Source organism: Hypanus sabinus, chromosome 22, assembly GCF_030144855.1.
Source record: "Hypanus sabinus isolate sHypSab1 chromosome 22, sHypSab1.hap1, whole genome shotgun sequence".
Lineage (NCBI taxonomy): Eukaryota > Metazoa > Chordata > Chondrichthyes > Myliobatiformes > Dasyatidae > Hypanus > Hypanus sabinus.
The window spans coordinates 57,899,912-57,914,730 of NC_082727.1; the positions used below are offsets into that span (position 1 = coordinate 57,899,912).

Sequence of the window (14,819 nt, forward strand, 5' to 3'; positions counted from 1 at the left end):
AGCTATATTTTATTAGGAGTTTGAGCGAGATTTGGTCGGTCACCAAAGACACTTGCAAGTTTCTATAGATGTACTGTGGAGAGCATTCTAACTGGCTGTATCACCACCTGGTATGGGGCCAGGGCACTGCACAGGATCAAAATAAGCTGCATAAAGTTGTAACTCAGTCAGTTCCATCGTGGGCACTAGCCTCGCCAGCACCTAGGACTACTTCAAGGTAGCATCCATCATTAAGGAACCCCTTCGCCCTCTTCTCCATGACACCATCAGGAAGGACGTACAGGAGCTTGAGGGCACACACTCAGTGATTCAGGAACATTTCAGGAACAGGATTCTTTCCATCTGCCTTCCAATTTCTGAATGAACATTGAACCCATGAACACTACCTCACTACTTTTAGTTCTCTTTTTGCACTATTTATTTAATTACATTTTTAAATATATATATATATACTTACTGTAATTTATAGTTTTGTATTAAGTATTGCACGTACTGCTGCCACATAACAACAAATGTCATGACATGCTGGTGATATTAAAAGTGATTCTGATTTTGATCATTTCTGAGTTTAACTTTTGGTCAGAAGTATCACCATTGCATCACAGGAAAATCTGAGGACTGGGTTCTAGACATAGACAGTCAATTAAGCCTGAATTTCATTGAGAATTCTCACCCACAGCATTATCCACAAATAGTTTCAACTAACCAAATGAATTTCAGTAATTTCAAAGTGATGAAATTCGCCTATTATAGGCAAAATATTCATGGTAGCATTCAATCTCAGACTGCGGTTGAAAGAGGGAAACATTTAGAACTATATTTACCAAAACATGGACTCAGAAGTACATCCAGAATGTAATGGTAGGAAATTGATCCTTCCTGGCTTTTGAGTTTAACCCTCCCACTGTCCAAGTCCATCTTCCAGTGCCACATGTCAACAAGTAATAAGAATATCAATTGTTTCAATCTATTCCGAGGAGCTGAACTTTCCCTTTGGACTTACGTACATGCAGAGGCCACTTTATTAGGTACACCGTTAGAGCTGATGTTAATACAAATATGGCAATAATCTCCTGGGGTTTTCACTCACAACAGTCTCTAGAGCTGCAAGAAAATCCAGGAATCAAATTCTGAATCAGATTTAATATCACCAGCATATGTCATGAAATTTGCTAACTTTACAGCAGCAGTACAATGATTAATAAATATAGAGAAAAAACTGAGTTACATTAGGTATATATATATATATATATATATATATATATATCAATTAAATATTTAAGTTAAAATAAGTAGTACAAAAATCCAGTGGGAAAAAATACTTTGTTAATAGGAGCGGTCAAAGGAGAATGGCCAGACTGGTTCAAGCTGACAGAAAGGTGACAGTAGCTCAAATAACCATGTGTGACAACAGTGTGTACAGAAGAACATCTCTGAATGCAAAACACATCAAATTGTGAAGTGAATGGGCCACAGCAGCAGAAGACCATGAATGCAGGGGGTGTCTAACAAAAGTGGCCACAGAGTGTATATTTAAATTATTTCCTTTTAGATACTACAGACAACAAAGAAAACAAAGAAGCTAATTAAGGAAAGTTACATACAAAACAAAATAGGTCAACTAGATACTAATTTTCCTATTCCAAATGTAGATTTATAGTATAGTTTTGTGGACAAGGACAACTTAAACAAGAAACAACACTTCAGTTGTTAGCTCTATTAGAGACAGCCAGCAGAATTTTCTTTCAAAGAGCAGTCAAAAACATTCATCAAATCTAGGTTTATATTCATTGGAGTTTTCAAATATGTGACATAGTCTCATTTAAACATGCAAGATTCTGAGAAGAATTCACAGAGCAGATGCACAGAGGTCATTTCCTCTCTCTGGAGAATCCAGAACCAGGGAGTGTAGTCTTAGAATAATCATTTACAGTACTATGCAAAAGTCTTATAGCTAGGGTGCCTAAGAATTTTGCACAGTTCGGTGGTGTTTTTATGTATTGCACTGTACTGCTGCCACAAAAAAAATCATAACATATGTGAGTGATGATAAACCCAATTCTGATCTGGATCTCTATTGTGGACTGAGAGTGGGAAGGGGACAGGGACAGTAGAATCATGGTTGGGAAAAGGGGAAGGGGTAGAGGAGAGAGGGGGACGCACCAGAGAGACATTCTGTAATGATCAATAAACCAATTGCTTGGAATCAAATGACGCTGCCTGGGGCGCCTCCCCCCACTTTAACATTCCTTCTGTGCCACCAGTCCCACACCCTTCCTGTGGTGTTTCACCCTTGCTGTTCCCAACACCCTTTGCTCTTGTCAGATTTACAAACTCGGTCTATACTCCACGGTGACAAATATAGTACTGTGCAAAAATCCTAGGCTTCCGCGCTATATATATGTGCTTAAGACTTTTGCACAGTACTGTAGGTCAAACATGAGATGAAATTTCTTTGCTGAGTGACTTGTAAGTCATTGGAATGTTCCACAATAGGCATCTGTGGATACTCTGTTTTTCCATAGGTTCCAGATTAGGATCAATATTGGCATCAACTAATTGCAGTTTAAGCAATTATGCCAGGGTACAACTGTGCATTTCGGGGTTGAATACAGAGAACTGAAGATATTCAAGATATACTTTTGGATCAGGACCCAAATGCAAAATTTTTATTTATGAAAAGCATTCATCATATCTAAATCCCCAGTAAGCTGCTACAGTAATTCAGTCCTCCAATAGATTTGTCAGTTTGGCACTTGCATTTGCACCTCTAAGCCAAAGACACTGAGACCAAGTGATAAAATTGTTCCTATAATCCTGACTGACAATTCTCTGCAATGTTAGAGCATGTTTGTGTTGGGGGATCCTTCTTCCTCCAGTTGATAACTTGAACCCACTAACCAGCTGCCTGTTCAGCTGAATACACAATATACCAAGCTGCTGTATTTAATTTATAAAGCAAAGGTGATTGTATAGCAAAAGTAAGCCATTGCCTGTGAAGCACACTTGAACTTCCTGAGAATATGAAAGAATTCATATAAATGCAAATTATCCGAAGTCCAAAGTAAACTTATTATCAAAGTACATTTATGTCACCATCTACAAACCTGAGGTTCTTTTTTTCGCAAGCTTTCACAGTAAATGCAAGAAACACAATACAGTCAATGAAAGAACCCACCCAACAGAATGGACAAATGACCAAAGTGCAAAAGACAAGAAACTGTGCCAATACAAAAAGAAAGAAAGAAAAATAAATAATAACAGTAGGCAATCAATATGGAGAACATGAGATGAAGGGTCCGTGAAAGTGAGTTCATAGATGGGAACAATTCAATGATTGGGTAGGTGAAGTTGAGTGAGGTTATTCCCTTTGGTTTGAGAGCCTGATGGTTGGGGTGGGGGGGGTAATAACTGCTCCTGAACCCAGTGGTGTGAGCCCTAAGGCTCCTGCTTCTCCTTCCTGATGGGAGCAGTGAGAAGTTATCAATACCTTCTATAAACATAAAATTAGGATTCTGGAGTTCTCAAGGTACTAAGTTGAATGTGCCAGCAAAACTAAGTTCATACCATCTGCCTTCACAAAGTAGGAATTTAAACTCTGACAGAAATCTGTTGAATTTGAATCCAACACCCTCCAATCCCAGGTGAATATATCTTCCTCCAGGTTAAAATTGAATATCCATATCAAAGGTTCAACTCTGACCAAATTTTTAAACACAAGCATTGGTGCCTTACTTCCATATCCAACCTTGTTAAAAACTGATCAACACCCCAACTCAACATCAAACAAGATCATTTCTCTTTATAACCTCATGACCCAATCAATGAACAGCAGATTCTTGTAATGGCCCTACTTTTGCCATTATAGACCAATTATTTGGTTATTTTCCCCTCATACAGTTCTTTCATTTGCCCTGAAGATACTGGGTTTTGTTCCTGTGAACAGACCGTAACCTGGATAGCTCGTACGTAAGAAATTAGAGCACAAGCTAGAATCTCAGGTAACAGAAGATGTCTGCAGCCCCACAGCAGCTAGCAAATCTATCCGGCTTGCCCCCCAAATGCTTGTTCATATGAAGGGCTGGACTGGCAGCTCAATTTTACAGAATACAGATACTTCAGGTGTGACCAAGGTACAGGTAAGCGAGGAGAAGGTGTAGCCTTATTTATTTAGTTAAAGGTACAGAGTGGAACAGGCCCTTCGGCCCATTGAGCTGCACTGCCTAGCAACCCCCTGGCCTAATCACAGGACAATTTACAATAGCTAATTAACCTACCAACTGGTAGGTCTTTGGACTGCAGGAGGAAATCGAAACCCCCAGAGCTAACCCATGCATTCAATGGGAGAACGTACAAACTTTCTTACAGAGGATGTCGGAATTGAACCCCAAACTCTGAAGCCCTGAGCTGTAACAGTGTCATGCTAATCACTATGCTACCTTGGCAACAAGCATAATACATATACATAATAGTAGTAATTAAGAAATGACATTCTTAGAGGATCGTTCAGTGAGGCCTTACGGGTAGAACTTAGACACAAGAAGGGGAGGGCCACTCCAGTACTGCTGTATTATAGACCCCACCCCCACCCCCACACACACACAACAGTCAGGAGAATTAGAGGAGCAGGTTCATAGAGAAATTGCTCATAGTTCTAAAAATAATAAGCTTATATTAAAGTTCAAAGTAAATTTTGTTATCAAAGTACATGTATGTCACCATATGCAGCCCTGAGATTCATTTTCCTGTGGGTATACTCAGCAGATCTATAGAGCAGTAGAATGAAAGATCAACCAGAGTGCAGAAGACAACAAACTGTGCAAATGCAAATATAAATAAATAGTAATAACTAATGAGAACGTGAGGAAATGAGGTAAAGAGTCCTTAGGATGAGATCATCATTTATAGGAACATTTCAATGATGGGGCAAGTGAGTGAAAGGGACTCGGCCCGAAACATTGACGAACTCTTATCCATCAATGCTGCCTGGCCTGCTGAGTTCCTCCAGCATTTTGTGTATGTTGCTCAGATTTCCAGCATCTGCAGATTTTCTCCTGTTTGTGAAGTTATCTTCATCTGTCCAAGAACCTGATGGTTGAGGGGTAGTAACTGTTCCTGAACCTGGTGGTGGAACTGTTTCTGAACCTGGAATTAGTGGGAGATTTTAATTTCTCTGGTATTGACTGAGCTACCCAATGTTAAGCACTTGAATGGAGTAGAATTTGTGAAATGTATCCAGGAAAGTTTTCAAGTCAATATATAAAGAGCTGGTTGCAATACTAAACCTTCTCCTACAGAATGAGACAGGGAAAGTAACTGAAGTGGCAGTCAAGGGGGCACTTCTGCTCTATTGATCCCAATTCTATTAGTTTTAAAATAGAGATGGAAAAGAATAGGACAGGTCCACAGGTTAGGGTCCTAAACTGGAACAGGGTTAATTTTATGGGAATTAGGGAAGATCTAGCAGACATTGACTAGATGAGCCTGTTTGAAGTGCAAGGAACAAGTAGCAAATGAAAGGCTTTTTAGAGTGTGACATCAAGAGTCCAGAAGTAGCATATTTCTGTTAGGGTGACGGCAAATTTAGGGAACCTTGGCTGATGAGAGATGTTGAAGCTCTAGTCAAGGAAAAGAAGGAAACATACATTGGGTCAGGGAGGTCTGGGATGAATGAGTTCCTTGATGAAATGAACTTGAATGAAAGAATTAATTTGATGAAAGAAATGGCAAAGTATTCTTAATCTGTATAAAAAGATTAGGACTACTTTTAAGACATAGACAGCTACGACACAGAACTCAGAGTATTGGAGTGGTATGGCTGACCAATGTTATCTCCCCAAGTCATCTAAACTACTAATTACAAATGTAGGTGATCAACGTCAGCATCCTCTCCAAGTCAAGATTGAGCCTTTGATCACCCTTGCACAATTCCACTGGGTGGGAATTAAAAGACTGAAGATTAACATTATTTGTCACACATACAACAAAATATCGAAACATGCAGTGAAGTGCGTCATTTGTGTCCACAATCAACACAGTCCAAGGACATGCTGTTGGCAGCCCACAAGTGTTGCCATGCTTCTCGCATGCCCACAATTCACTAACCCTAACCCAGAGGAAACCCACACGATCACAGGGAGAACATCCAAACTACTTACGACAACAGCGGGAATTGAACTCTTACTCTGACACTATAAGGCAATATGCTAACCGCTGTGTGATCGTACCACCTGTGGTTGCCAGCAAACTCCCACCACCGGCACTCAGCTCAAAGCTTGACTGCGGCAATACATTCAGGGCAGCACAGGAAATCCTTTGGAACTTTTCTCCTTGAAAGGTAACATAAGTCTCCTTCTAAATGTGTAACATTCCCACCATTTCCTGGGAAACCCAGGCCATTATTACTCAGGAGAGGAGGCGTCAAGGAATGGACTGAGTGCTTTGAGAATCTACAATAGGATCACTCAAAGGTCACGAAGAAAAAGCAGGTGTGCACTACATACGTAACAACCTTTCCTACCGAGCATCTCTTCCTGCACCTGCAGATTCTCTGCTCAACCTACTAGTCAATCCAGAGCAGGTGGTAGTGGTACGGCAGACAGTCCTTCTGCTTCACAGCTCCAGTAACCTTGTTCAATCTTGGGCCCCGATGCTATCTCTGTGGAGTCCACACATTCTCCCTATAACAAGTTGGTTACCCTTGCGTGTTCCAGTTATCTTCCATATCCCAAAATTTACAGGTTGGTAGGTTAATTTGTAGATGCAGATTTCCACTAGTGAACCTACAAGGTACAGGGGTCTCAGGACTCAGTCAGGTTCAGGAAAAGCTACTGCCCTTCAACCATCAGGTTCTTGAACCAAAGGGGATAACTTCACTCAGCTTCCCTTGCACCTCAATGAGACCTATGAATTCACTTTCTTCAACTCTTCATCTTGTGTGATCAATATTTATTGCTTATTTATTATAATTTCTTCTTTTTGTATTTAAACAGTTCACTGCCTTCTGCACTCTGGTTGAACACTCCAGTTGGGCAGCCTTTCATTGATTCTGTTATGGTTACTGTTCGACAGATACTGTATATTGGTTGGAGCATGAGTGTGGAGTTGCTGGGTACACAAGAGGGAAAAAAGTTGCAGAGGAAATGGGACTGATGAGATTAGTCTGAGAGCCAGCAAGAAACTGAAGGGGCTTAACAACCTCCTTCTTCGTCATAAGGAAATATTTTTTACAAGTATGAGAATCCACTGAACTGGAGTGGAAGCAAGTCATTGTTAACCCTAGGGGAATGACTAAGAGGATCTACCACACGAGTTACATCTTCAAAAATGTCAGCAGGTTAGTCAGACTCAATGTACTCTACACAAATCCAGAACAATTGCTGTAATTAACTGATGCTTGTCTAAGTGCTAGTCACTCTGTCTCTGATCAAACCAATTTCCTCATAACTGGCAGGTCCTTAGTTGCCTGTTTTTCCACTAAAGTGTTCATAAGGAAATCAGGCATGGATCAGTGTGGTCCTTAACTTTTATTAATTACAGTAACTTAGCGGAGAGGTGCTGGTTTGTGGAAATGAGCAGTTGGTTCAACAACAGACTAGAAACACTTCCCATAAAAAAATCAATGAGACCGCAGTATTTCTCTACTGTCTGAATCATAATCATTAACTTTAAATTCTTGCATGTTACTATCTCAGAGAACCTGTCCTGGACCCATTATATAAATCCAATTGCAAAGAAAGGACAACAGCACCTCTACTTCCATAGGAGTCTGTGGAGATTTGGCATGACATCAAAAACCTTGGCAAATTTCTATAGACGCATCGTGGAGAGTGTATTGATGAGCTACAACATGGCCTGGTATAGCAACACCAATACCTTTGAATGGAAAATCCTACAAAAGGTAGTAGATTTGGCCCAGTCCCAACCACTGAAAATATCTACATGAAACTCTGTCATAGGAAAGCAGCATCCATCAGAAAAAATCCTCACCACCCAGGCCACGCTCTCTTCTCATTGCTGTTTTCTATTATTACATAGTTCAGTCTAGTTTTCGTACTGTGTCATGTGAACCATGGTCCTGAAAAACGTTCTCTCATTTTTACTATGCACTGTACCTGCAGTTATGGTCGAAATGACAATAAAAGTTGACTTGACTTGACTTGACTTATCAGTTAGAAGGTACAAGAGCCTCAGGACTCACAGCACCAGGTTCAGGAATAGTTACTACCCCTCAATCATCAGGGTCTTGAACAAAAGGGAATAACAACACTTATCTATTGAGATAAGACCATAACATATAGGAGCAGAAGTAGGCCATTCGGCCCATCAAATTTGCTCTGCCATTCAATCATGGGCTGATCCAATTCTTCCAGTCATCCCCACTCCCCTGCCTTCTCCCCATACCCTTTGATGTCCTGGCTAATCAAGAACCTATCTATCTCTGCCTTAAATGATTTGGCCTCCACAGCTGCTCATAGCAACAAATTCCACAGATTTACCACCCTCTGACTGAAGTAAATTCTCCGCATCTCTGTTCTAAATGGATGTCCTTCATTCCTGAAGTCATGCCCTCTTGTCCTAGACTCCCCTACCATGGGAAATAACTTTGCCATATCTAATCTGTTCTAACTTTCCCACAACCAATGATCTCACTTTAAGGACTCAATATCTTGTTATTTCATGTTCTCATTATTTATTGCTATTTATTTATATTTGCACTTGCACAGTTTTTGTCTTCTGCACTCTGGTTAATCTTTCATTGATCCTGTTATAGAACCATAGAACCAAAGAATACTACGGCACAGTACAGGACCTTCAGTCCTCCATGTTGTGCCAACCCATATAATCCTTAAAAAAAAGTACTAAACCCACACTACCCCATAACCTTTCATTTTTCTTTCATCCGTGCCTGATAGATGTGCCTTATCATTACTATTCTAAAGATTCGCTGAGTATGCCTGCAGGAAAAAGAATCTCGGGGTTGTATGTGATGACTCAGATAATTAAATTTACTTTGAACTTAGAAATGAGTAGCATATTCTGTAATTTCCAGGCTCCACTAACAAGGAAGAAGTATCAACTTGCCTCAAAACATAAAGAAAAAGTTACAGAATGGAAGATCAATTCAAATTGTATTCAAGGATCAAACTGATAAATTAAAAATTAGACATCCCAATAGCTCATATAAAACTTGAATTATAAGTATCAAAATCATAAAATTACATGTTATTTAACCTATTTGTTATTTTATAATGAATAAACTTCCTTTCAGCTGACAAAAATACTCACGTCACCATCTCATACAAAGACTGACAATTCTGAAAGATATACTGAAAAATATTCTCAAGACACTTGAGGCACCATCAACACAATAATCTAGAGACACAATGAATGACATGATTGATCAAAACCCTATTCCAGTGTCTCTCCAATCTTTCTACAAATACTGTTAAATCATGCTGGAAATAGTAAATAATGTCAGTTATCAGCTCATTTATATCTCTCTTATAGAAGAGAAAACACACAACATACAGTGGTTCTGTTTAAATAAATGTTATGTTGGTCCCACTTTAATTACAAATTAATATGTTATATACATGACACAAGCATGGATCTTTAGGGAAATGATTAAAAGAGCAGTGAAGCGCTAGTAGAATATTGCAAAGTTCAGTCATTATGCTGGCCAATATAAATAACTCCACTAAGATATAAGGCATTGCATAGATAGTACCTTCAGAAGATTTCTAAACCAGCAAACTTAAATGTTTGATTTCTGGTCAGTAAGTTCAGTAGGAAGTTACAACTTCCAGTGATGCTTGCTTTACGGTGGGAAAGAAGGGTAACCAGAAAAAAATACAGGCATTCTCCACAAGTGAATTTATAATGTCTGAAAGCAGGTCACTGTGGCTAATTACAAACTTCAAATCATATTTTGGATAAAGAAACATGTTCAGATTGAGATATTGAAGCCTGGAGATCTGAGGCAGTGAACTGCCAAGCCACACACGACTGAATGAAAGAGAAATTTTTCTATTTGTACAAAAGACTTACTGCACTCAATAAGCTTTATGCAAATTATTTTGGCCAAATGTTACCGAGTAAATTATGCAAAAATCAAATCAGCTGCATTAAAAATCTAGTTCTGCTTCCAAACTAGATGAGTTGCCAAACCAAATGCTTAGATATTGATGTTTCAACTTGAAAGAAGCCACTATACTCTTAGGTCAACTATGAGTACCATCTGCCAAAGGTAGTTTTCTAATATGCCCTCTCTTTAGTGTTCAACAAGCTAACAAAAAAGGAAAGTAACAGAAAAGCAACAATTTCATTGTGGCAGTGTGAGGTAATGGGGGGGGGGAGGTGGGAGTACACCAAAAATCAGCAGATAACCTCTCAATAGAAGAATGTTCCTTTAAAAGAGAGATGTGGAGGAATTTCTTTAGCCAGGGGTAGTGAATCTGGAGAATTCATTGCCACAAATGGCCATGGATGCCACATCATTGGGATATTTAAAACAGAGATTGGTAGATTCTTGGTTAGCAAGGGCCTCAAAGGTTACAGGGAGAAGGCTGGAGAATGGGGTTGAGAAAGAAAATAAATCAGCCATGATGGAATGGGAGAGCAAGACCCAATGGGCCAAATTGCCTTAATCTGCTCCTATGACTTATGGTCATAAATATTGTCAAGAATGGAATGTTAGTTAGTGCTTTTGGAGATACTTGAGGCATAAAACAATTTGCTCTAATGTCCCTTGCCTTCTCCACACGACCTTTGATGCCCTGACTAACTAAGAATCTATCAATCGCACTGGTCATGACTGACATTTAAGAATCCAAATTAATTCCAGCCTGAAAAATCACAGCATACCAAAATATAGTTTGAATTTCTTGAAAATGTGATCTTCATAAATCAGTTTGTGATTGTTTTTAAATAACAATGCAATAGCTGAACAAAAATCTGTGTTGTGACCTAAGGCACAGTGTGAAGTCTGGTAGGATGTTCCTGAGGGCATGCTGTAATTAGGAAACACAGTAACTTCATGAACTATGCATGAGAAAGTGCACTCTCAGAGCCTGAGACTGCACACCTCAATATTCGAAGGTTTCATAAGTTCAATTGTACATTATTCATAAGATCATAAGGCACAGGAGCTGAGTTAGTCCATTCAGCCCATTGACTCTGCTCTATCTTCCATCATGGCTGATTTATAATCCTCCTCAACCTCATTCACCTCCCTGTAATCTTTGGTACCCTGACTAATCAAGAACCCATCGTCCTCAGCTTTAAATATACTCAATGACTTGGCCTCCACAGCCGTCCGTGGCAATGAATTCCACAGATTCACCACCCTCTGACTAAAGAAATTCCTCCTCATTTCTTTTCTAAATAGACTTCCCACTATGCTGAAGCTGAGCCCTCTGGTCCTAGATTCTCCTAGTATAGGAGCATAAAATACATTCGTACCAAAATGTTTAAGCAAGAGGACCCGATTGCAGCAGGGCCCGATTCGCATAAATATAGACATTTTTCCATCCTACAAGTGATTATAATTCCTATCCTTTCACACATACACACAGAAACAGAAGACTTTACTCAGCAGGCAGGAAGTCTCTCCTCCCTGATTGGTAGTAATGGGAAGAGAGTATGTCCCAGAAGGTGGGGGGGGGGGGGTGGGGTGGTCCTATGTATAGAATGCTGTCTGGTCTCAACTATAAAGTCCCCAAGATCTTTTTTTCCCACATTCCATAACAGAGTTGGTCTGAATAATTTGACTCACGCGCATAAAAAGGATTCCTGCCTTAATGAATATCTCATCCACCCTCTGCTCCAGCAAAATTTTTCTCCAGCCATGCTAATTATTTCTGGGAAAGGTTTCTACTGTTGCAACTTGTGTGTATCACTGAGTGAGAGATTTTAGGTAGCAGGGGACTCAAGACCACAAGACCCAGGAGATGAATCGGACCATTCGGCCCATCAAGACCACTCCTACTACCGGCATAGGAGGAGAACAAAGTTGGTAGGGTTGGTGTAAAAATAGATGATCAGTACCATTTCAGATGGTATCGTCCCCCCATCTTTCCTTTTAATATGGAAATACTTGTAATATAATTCCCGCCGCTGCCTGTACGGAGTTCTCCCTGTGACCCTGTGGGTTTCCTTCGGGTGCTCCAGTTTCCTCCCACAGTCCACAGAGACATACCGGTTGGGAGGTTCATCAGTCATTATAAATTGTCCCAGGATTAAATCGGGAGATTACTGGGCGCCGTGGTTTGAGGGGCCGGAAAGGCTTACACCGCGCTGTATCTCAATAAATTTAAAAATATTCCCGTAGAATACTTTTACGCTATATAATGACTTCCCATGGAGGCAAAACAATGATACGTTTGCATGGATACAAGGCGCTGTATTAATATAGATACAATTTAATGTTGTGTATAGCCCTGGAAGCAATAAATCTATCACGGCTGTTATTCCCAACAATTTATTTCACTTACTTTCCAGGGTATAATCGTTTAACTATTTCTCAATATAATATTTTATGTAATATGATATAATGTAAGTGAAATCACGTCCAGAAATGCTACGGCGGAATCACTATTTTCTAAGACTGAGGATTATGTTAGGGAGAGTAGGGCTGAAGTCTGACAGCCTGTACTCTGAATTGACCGCACACCGTTTTTTTTTACTTGTATACCTGCTGCATGCAAATGCAATGTAATATTCAAGCTGTCGCTTATAGCGCTGCAAAAGCAGAAACGTGCGTAGAAGCTCCTGTCCCCCCGGTCTCCATCGCAGCTTCCGGAGACCTGTGCCATCTAACGTCAGACACAGAAAATGTAATGTGCTAAAATGTGTGAATAAAAAAACGTAACAGACGGGCTTTTCTTCTTCGGCAACTCGGGTTCTGCTCACGCCAATTATTTCCTGCCCAATCCTAGATACACAAAGCTCCCTACGTATTTACAAATAGCGAAAAAAAGACATTCAGATGAAGGGATGAAACAAAAAACCTCAATATTCACATAAAATGTACTTTTACACAAATGTTCATATCTCAAGGCCAAATCACGCTGCGAAGGAGGTAACTGCAAATCGTTTATCCATCGTCCCATTCAGAATTAAACACACTATCTTGAATTTTAAAAAAAACATCTTTACATCTCACAGCAGCTGTCGCCGATTCAGAGTGCCTGGCGCTTCACTTATTTAAAATCTGTTTTTTGGAACCCACCAATATGAAGCCCAGCAGCTCCCGTCACTTGATTAAAAAATAATGCACTGAGAACACGGCTAGGTGAGATAGGAAGCCCAAGGATGTCGTCCATCACTAGGTGAACGTGATGTACAGATTTCAATGCAAGTAAACCACTGCCCGGGTCACAGACGTACTGCATCTCGTTAAATAAGTAAATCTGTGTCGTTTTAGAAGTGAATGCAAATATAAATCTCTCTTTTTTTGTAAACCACTCACATTATGTCAATGACCTTTCTTCTCCCTCCAACAGCTTTACAACAAAACGGTAAACCCATTTAATTTGGAGCATGCATGCAGTGCAGAAGCCAAGCGGGAGCCACATCGTCCGAATATCCAATTATCAGCCTTTTGAACTGTCCAGCAAATTGATCATTTACCCACGTAGATAATTCACCCCATATCTGTATTCACGGTGAAGGCTACATTCAGACAATCACCTATGCCAGCGGAGAAAATATTTCTACTGGCGAAATCGCCCGCCTGATGAAAGATGTCAGGGTCTTTCTTAGCACTGAAGCACGATCCATAAGAAAGATTCTCACACTGCGAAACCAGAACGTGATGCCCATGTACAACATCCAAACAAAAGCTCACAGAGCAACCCCCTCCCATCACTACCTAAAAGACCATTAAAAACGGAGTGAACGGGGTATTTATTGGGGTGGGGGTGGGGGGTACACAGCACGGATGTTTGTTTTGAATAAAAACCAGCCATTGCTGGAAATGCCAGCCTGTCTGCCGTGAGCACTGGAAGCCCGCACAGTGAAACATTTACATCTAACCAGGAAATCCCTCAGCTCCTCAACAAGTCATGAAAAAACTGTGCATTTCAGCTCTTGGTTGCAACAGTAATTCATTTGCTGGCGTTTCTCTTATCCATTCCAGTTGTTTTCTCTCTCCCTCTCTTACCCCCAAATATACACCAAAAACCCTCCCAACATCCCCAGGCTGTTAATGCTCGTTACCTTCTCTGGCTTTTAACAGGACCGTGTTGGCGACTATATTCTCCAGCTCCATTGACCTGCAGAGATATGTGGCTCAGGGGGGGGAAAGCTCTTCTGCTTCTGACAGCTTCTGTGTTTCTAAGGTTGCTCGCCGAGCTGGACTTTCTGTCTCTGGCTTCCCCTCGGCGTGTCTCCGGTGTATCGGAGACAGCGGACGCATCGGGACATCACACACAACACTCAAAACACACACACACACACACTCACGCACACACACACACACACACACACGCGCGCACACACACGCACACACACACACACACACACAACACACAGAGACAGAGACTGCGAACGACTCGCCGCCGAACGAAACCCCTTCCTGATGCTGGGCTCCTGCCGGAGTTGTGGTACCCTCCAGTCCTGCAGGGGGAGCTTTAAACGCAAAGCCTACGTTCCCTCTGCGCAGCTGCAGCCTCCCGCGGCTCGATGGGAGCTGTAGTCCCTAAATCACCAAGCTTTCTTGCACCGATATATGCACGAAACAACAGTTGGACGTACTCAACAGTCTTATGAGCCATTTATTAGTGTATATTGCAGAACTGGTTGCTATCATTTTTGGC

General features: G+C 40.7%; 1 protein-coding gene across 2 annotated transcripts in view; it reads right to left on the minus strand.

The window, feature by feature from the left end:
* The window catches only part of LOC132379652 (G protein-coupled receptor kinase 5-like), a 295,141-nt gene extending 280,557 nt beyond the window's left edge, over positions 1 to 14,584 (minus strand). For both annotated transcript variants that reach the window (XM_059947829.1, XM_059947827.1), the window contains exon 1: positions 14,221 to 14,584. In XM_059947829.1, the coding sequence (XP_059803812.1) occupies positions 14,221 to 14,272 (52 nt within the window). In that variant the 5' untranslated portion in view covers positions 14,273 to 14,584. The remainder of the gene's footprint in view (positions 1 to 14,220) is intronic.
* Positions 14,585 to 14,819: the final 235 nt, after the last annotated feature.